This window comes from Physella acuta, unplaced genomic scaffold (assembly GCF_028476545.2).
Source record: "Physella acuta isolate Inbredline_101_S28 unplaced genomic scaffold, ASM2847654v3 ptg000840l, whole genome shotgun sequence".
NCBI lineage: Eukaryota > Metazoa > Mollusca > Gastropoda > Physidae > Physella > Physella acuta.
In genome coordinates this window covers 95,001-102,500 of record NW_026732357.1, presented here as the reverse complement: position 1 = coordinate 102,500, position 7,500 = coordinate 95,001, and the positions used below count along the sequence as shown (strand labels likewise).

Here is a 7,500-nt window from a genome sequence, read left to right as displayed (position 1 = left end):
TCTACAGCAATGCTGGTTTTTTATTGTTACGATCGATCTTTGGGTCAACTCCAAACATGATTCAACCACTGAGCAATCCCTTAGGTGGTACATTTCGACCTAGAAAATAAACATATCGTATCTACAGTCATTCTGGATCTGTATTCTTACAATAGATCTCTCGTTTGACCCCAAACCCGACCCAAAGCACTGTTCAAACCTTTGGTGTTATTTTTCGACCAATGAAAACTGAATGTTATTGTTTCTACCGTAATGCTAGATACAGCATACATTCGCTGTTTTGGATGTTTATTTTCATATTAAGAATAAAATGTTAAGTTTTACGCTTGAAATGTTGTATAATTTCCCAAGTAAAATTTTATTGCTTACTTTGAAAATGTTATTTATTTTATCACTGTATGTTCAGACTACGGTGCCTTTACTTGTAAAAGTTAATAAACAAATGAGAAAAATTATAATCGAAATGTTTTTAAAAAATCTAAAAATTTTAATAGAAAGATAATTTCTAACCTCCATTCACGTATAACTGACAAAGTCGGTAACGTTTTTCGAATTTGATGGAAATGTTTTTGGCGTCGACTCTGTTGAGACACCAGATCTTCATAGCTGAGCCGTCTACCACTTTACTCGTCTGGTTCAGGCATTCAACCGTCTGCTTCCCGTCGGGCATTAAAACTATCGCAAAGTTTGTAATTTCAGAAACTGAAAAGCAATTAAAATAAAATACAATGTTCATTTTTTTTTAAATGTCGTTACTCTTTAGTAATTTTACATGACATTTAGATACATGTAGATAATACTGTTTCACAATCTTCATAAATATTATCGCAAAGTTTGTAATTTCGGAAACTGAAAAACAATTAAAATAAAATACAATGTTCATTTTTTTAATGTCGTTAGTCTTTAGTAATTTCCCGTGATATTTATATACATGCCATTTTAAAGTTCTTTCTTCTTCTTCTTCGTTCTTAATTATTAGTGTTGAAGGGGATCGAGATTTATCTGCCAGTGGGTTTGAACTCGAGACTTTGTTCGAATTTATCAACCATGAGCTTTTTGCCGACTCGACCACGCCTACAACACAATTAAGCGTTACGTGTCAACTGGTTATGCGCCATTGAGGCCATTGACTCCGATTTCAGCCTGCTTTTGTTTTTGGATTTGCTTCCATAGCCTTTGTCCAACCAAGAACAACCTACAAGGCAGCAGTTGTTTAATTTTGGAGTTGTCTCTCCTAGAAGAGTGGCTGTCCCCAGCTAACGAGCCTCATCTGCCCGAGGCTAATTATCTAAAACTTTTATATATTTAAAAACTATTAATCGTCTAAAACTATTAATTATCTAAAACTATTAATTATCTAAAACTATTAATTATCTAAAACTATTAATTATCTAAAACTATTAATTATCTAAAACTATTAATTACCTAAAACTATTAATTATCTAAAATTATTAATTGTTTAAAACTATTAATTATCTAAAACTATTAATTATCTAAAACTATTAATTATCTAAAACTATTAATTATCTAAAACTATTAATTACCTAAAACTATTATTTACCTAAATCTATTAATTATCTAAAACTATTAATTATCTAAAACTATTAATTATCTAAAATTATTAATTGTCTAAAAATATTAATTATCTCAAACTATTAAATATCTAAAACTATTATTTATCTAAAACTATTAATCATCTAAAACTTTTAATTATCAAAAACTATTAATTACTTAAACTATTAATTGTCTAAAACTATTAATTATCTAACATATTAATTATCTAAAACTATTAATTATCAAAACTATTAATTATCTAAAACTATTAATTATCTAAAACTATTAATTATCTAAAACTATTAATTGTCTAAAGCTATTAATTATCTAAAACTATTATTTATCTAAATCTATTAATTATCTAAAACTATTAATTATCAAAAACTATTAATTACTTAAACTATTAATTATCTAAAGCTATTAATTGTCTAAAACTATTATTTATCTAACATATTAATTATCTAAAACTATTAATTATCTATAACTATTAATTATCTAAAACTATTAATCGTCTAAAACTATTAATTATCTAAAACTATTAATTGTCTAAAACTATTAATTATCTAAAACTAGTAATTATCTTAATCTATTAATAATCTAAAAATATTAATTACCGAAAACCATTGATTTACACGTACCGTTTCGGTCAGAAGATATCCACAAAAAGTTAAAGAAAATGCTCTCCTTAAACACAATGTCCACTCTGTCCGTTTCCATACACGTTGAGGCGCTGACGTTAAAGCCCTCGACTTTCTCGGCCATGGGTATGGCGTCTCCTGGAGGGAGGTTTAACGCAATACTGTGTATACACACATCACACAGATTCACACATTATATATATATATATATATATATATATATATATATATATATATATATATATATATATATATATATATATATATCAGTATGAACATAGTACCGTTAAGACGACTATGGCACTGATCTTTGCAAATGTCGAAACAAATGTAAAATTTTAAATGTTTTTATTTTATCCTGAATTTAAATATCTCAACCAACAGTTTTGTGGTCAAAATACTAACTTAATATAAGCTTTTTTTATTTCTGATTTTTTGTTTTGTTTGTTTGTCTGTTTGTGAAATGTGGCAATACTTGTAACTTAATTTCGACTTACTTCTGTTGCAGCGATTTAATTACTTGGGACGGCGTGCCATAGCGGTGGAGCACTAGACTACTAACCCGATAGTCTCGAGTTTGAATCCGGGTTCAAGTCAGTAGAACGTCTTAGTCCACCCAAATCTGATGGGTCCCGAAAATACGTTAGGGAAAGTAAAGGCGACTGGGCATATTGCTGACCACATAATCCCTTTATATGCCAGGGTCAAGAAATATATAAACTCCACTTCATCAGCATAATGGATCGTTAGGTCTAAAGAGGAATCTTCACTTTTTTACATTCGTCTCCGGTGAAAATGCAAGCATAATTAATTTTTAGCCTGCTTTGAACCTATGTTACTCATTAACATGTTTATTTTAAAGTTACGTAACAATAGTATTGTTAGATCACTCTTTCATTTTGTAGAGGCTAGTTTACGATAACTCAACCACGTTATAGCTTTTGATCGTTACATTACTTAATATAAACCATCCTCTTTTGACCTTTGAGCAGATAAAGTAGAGTTGATGTGTTACTTGACCTCGGTGTGTGAAAGGGAAGGTGTGGACAACACTTGACACAACCGTCTTTACTTCCCTACCATAAGTAAGGTACCCATCAGCATTGGATTCACTCATGGACGTTCTACTGATTTTGAACTCGAGACTTTCGGGTTAGCAGCCTAGCGCTCCACAGCTGAGGTCGCGCCGTCCCATAAATTACTTACTATACAAGCAGTAAGGGCCAAAATAACCATCTTTACAACCGGATTGAAAACATTTGTAGCTGTCTTTGCATTTTAAGTCTTTACACCGGCACTTGTACGTACAGTCTTTGCCGAGGAATTCCTTTGGACATACTGGGAATAAAATTGTTGATAAAAACGGCTCATGGGTGCATGTTATGTGTATACTTCTAACTTTGTAGACTAATAGATGTGTAAAATTAAATTTTAAAAAGTTTTATATTTTATCATATGTAGTTTTTTAATAAAACAACGAAATATTTTCTATAAAAACTCTAAAATAATTTTCATGTTTATAAAAACTGTAAAATTTAGTTTTACACATCAAACTAATCTCGGCGAAGAATTTCATTAATGTTCTCTTTTTTACTTTCTCGTATATACGAAGTATAGAGAAAGTATTGTAATCGTGCACAAAAATCACTTGAAATTTTAACAATTTTCACCGTATTACACCTCAGTCCTTCATCACATCCGAAGTATAGAGGACTTATTTTAATCGGGCAAAAATTATCAATCCAGATTTATCAAAATTAAGAGGTTTTATGCGTAATCCAGTCTGAAAAACTGGGCTTTGCAATTCTGTCCGTATGTCTGTGTGTCTGTGTGTGTGTCCGTGTGTAAACACGATTACTTGAGTACCGTTATAGCTAGGTTGATGAAATTTCATATATAAGTATTTTATCAAAATCGTAGATCCGTATCAACTTTTGAGCGATTTCCGATAACCGGAAGTGGTACTTTTCCTACTTTGAATTTTTCAAAAGCCTATAACTTGAGTACTATTTCAGATAGATAAATGAAATTTCACATGTAAGTAAAAGATCTAATTCTCTACCTTCTGTTAAATTTTGAGTAATTTCCGTTGACCGGAAGTAGTAATTTACGCTACTTCCGATTTCTCAAAAAACTAATGTAAATTTTTAAAGTACTAATAATATTGCGCGCTATTGTGCACTTTTTTATTTGGCGTTCACTAGTTCACCTGGCGTGCAATTATTTTGTCTACGAGATTTTATTCTATTTTTAAAACTTTAAGTATTTAAAATGGATTAAAAATCATGTCAATAGCCCGAGTTCCCATCCCCTGTTGTTTTATATAAGAATATTCGAGAAAGTTTAGGGGAGATCACTCCCGGTTTATTTTACTAGTTTTCATTTAACTTGATTCCTATGTCTTTCGCCAGTTTTCCCTGTCGACAATCTATCAGCCGTCTAAGATCGAAATGGGCGAGCGAGATTTTGGGCACTTCTGACATATTCGGTTGAAAGTTGGCACGATAGTAAATATTTGAAGACGATGCAATATCAATTTTACTTAATTGGATGCCTAATTAATTTTTTACGTATTAATTAAAATTTTCTGGAATTATTAGGTAGACTTGTGCTACTCTTTTCGCGATATTATACGCGCGTTATCATGTTCAGTTGGTGCGCGATAATTTTAGTCATGGAACTCTATTGTAAATTTTAAAAATATACACTACTATTTAAATAAATGTAAAGAAAAACGAGGGTCACCATATTTCTATTTGAAACCTTTACTAATATTAAGGGAGAGACCCACGCTTTACTTTACTAGGTATGCTAGGTACATTTATTGTGTAGATCTAGTCAAATTAGATGAAGTGCCCAGCGTATCCTAATGAAAATTGATAATAGTTTTGGAACCTAATAAAAATAGCAAAAAGACCTATCGTTAAAGCTATAACAGACAGAAAATGTAGCTGTATAATGCGTTGAACGTATGGATAGACAACATGATCTTCCAATGAAACCGACATGTTTATTGTAAAAAGTAAATGAATCATGCAACGTTACTATAAGTAAGGCAATTGTTCTGGACTTCTATAATTAAAGTGGTGTTTCTATCAATGAATATGTTAGTAAATGAATTAACGTCTTAAAATAAATGTGTGATTTACAGTTTGGTATAAAAGAGCATTATTTTCTACATCAATGCGTATTTTACAGCTCTCCACATAGTGTAAATTCTTTCATGTAACAAAACAAACAATTTTTTTAAAAACAAATAAATATACTACTTTGTAAACAAACTTGAGTTTTAGTAGTAGTCCTATGACCTATATAGATAGTTTCATAAAAGCTTGTTATGAAAACGTATTTTTTAATGCAATTTTTTTCAAAGCCTCTACATAGCTAGAGTTTTATTACCCACATTTTCTTCGTGTATAACTTAGTATGGGTCGTAAAATGAGAAAAAATATTCTCTAAAGAAAAAAAAAACAACAACCCGATATTTAAAATTTTTAAACAGCATTTTCTACATATTGTCTGCTGTAGTTACTCACCATGTTGTTTTTGGGTTACAGTAGTCGGTGGATTTTCATAATCTGTAAATATACGAAACTGATACTAATATATATATATATATATATATATATATATATATATATATATATATTTATATATATATACTTTAATTTTTCCAGCCTAATATAGGCGGTAATCAATGTATCGATTTTTAGAGAAAAAATACAATATAGATATATATTAATTTAAGCTTCCAGTAATGAATCAAAACTGTTTAGAAAGCAATACTTGAGTGATCGTCTCCACATACAATTACGCACATACACACACAATTACACACACGCACGACACGACCACGCATACACACATAGCCTACATATGCATGTCTTTCCGACTAAATAGGTTGCAGAAGTTTTAGAATTGTAAAAAAGATTTATCGGTGTGTTCCCAACGATTACGGTACTTTTTCAACAGGCTACCCGAATACAAGAGAGAAATAAATTGGATCAATACTTGCTTTTATTCAGCAACTGCAGAAAGCATTTGCTTTTATGATCTCTTATAATCTTTTCAGAGAGCGGTGTGCCGCTAGTTTGGTCAGTCTAATTAAAGATTGAAGTAAAAGAAAATACAAATCGTGTACACAAATTTTGTTATAGTAAAATTTGCTTCCATTAGAAACAATGAGATTGAATTTTTTTATTGATCTTATCTATATATATATATATATATATATATATATATATATATATATATACATATATATATATATATATATATATATATATATATATATATATATATATATATATATATATATATATATATATATATACATATATATATATATATATATATATATATATATATATATATATATATATTTATATATATATATATATATATGTATATACGTATATATATAAGTATACGTAGAGGCCTATGTATATTTGCTTATATTTTAAAATTGTATTGTTCTTATGTATATATATATATATATATATATATATATATATATATATATATATATATATATATATATATATATATATATATATATATATATATATATATATACACGTGTGTGTGTGTGTGTAAGCCTGTAACGTTAGCTTGCATTAACATTTCTGTACTAATGGCTTAGTGTAGATACAACGCGACGGTGTATAAAACTCAAAATAAACAACACATTATTTTTTTTTAGTAAAAAGGCGTTTATCATAATCACAAATCACATTTTAAAAAACAAAACGAATGAAGGGAGGGGAGATATATAAATGACTGTGTGAATGTACTTATGGGTACGGCAGTGTGCCTTTGTGCCAATTCGTGTTTTCACAAAGAACTACCTACCCTGCTGCTTTCTGGGGTCACGTAGCTTGCGTAGACGGAAGCCATCGTTTTTCCGTACACGTAGCAACCGAACTCCGACCCTACGGGCCCGATCATGTGATGTTGCCTTTCCTCAACCTCCCTTGACCCGACCATCCACAGGTCAACGCACTCAGCGTAATGCCATTCAATGCTGTTTAAAAAAAACGACTTTTCCTCTGCATGCGGTGTTAAAAAGATGTCAAATCCCCAACCCATTTTAACCCAATCCATCGCCTCGTAAGTTATACTTAAACAGAAAATATATTAACGCACGTTACAAATTAATTACACTCAATCTAAATATATGTGAATATATGTTTTTTTTTATAATAATACATTTCACGTACAGGAATATGTAAACACTCTAAAGTCCTAAAGTGACACCTTAACCAACGGTGTTTAGGAAATAAATAGTTCATTCTATATATATATATAT

The 7,500-nt window shown here is 29.9% G+C and overlaps 1 protein-coding gene across 1 annotated transcript in view; it reads right to left on the bottom strand.

The window, feature by feature from the left end:
* Window positions 1–5,764, bottom strand: part of LOC131951949 (uncharacterized) — a 7,443-nt gene extending 1,679 nt beyond the window's left edge. The window contains exons 1-4 of the mRNA XM_059314419.1: window positions 5,729–5,764; window positions 3,399–3,530; window positions 2,193–2,330; window positions 511–702 (exon numbers count right to left, since the gene is read on the bottom strand). Coding sequence (XP_059170402.1) covers window positions 511–702; window positions 2,193–2,316 — 316 coding nt within the window. The 5' untranslated portion in view covers window positions 2,317–2,330; window positions 3,399–3,530; window positions 5,729–5,764. The remainder of the gene's footprint in view (window positions 1–510; window positions 703–2,192; window positions 2,331–3,398; window positions 3,531–5,728) is intronic.
* Window positions 5,765–7,500: the final 1,736 nt, after the last annotated feature.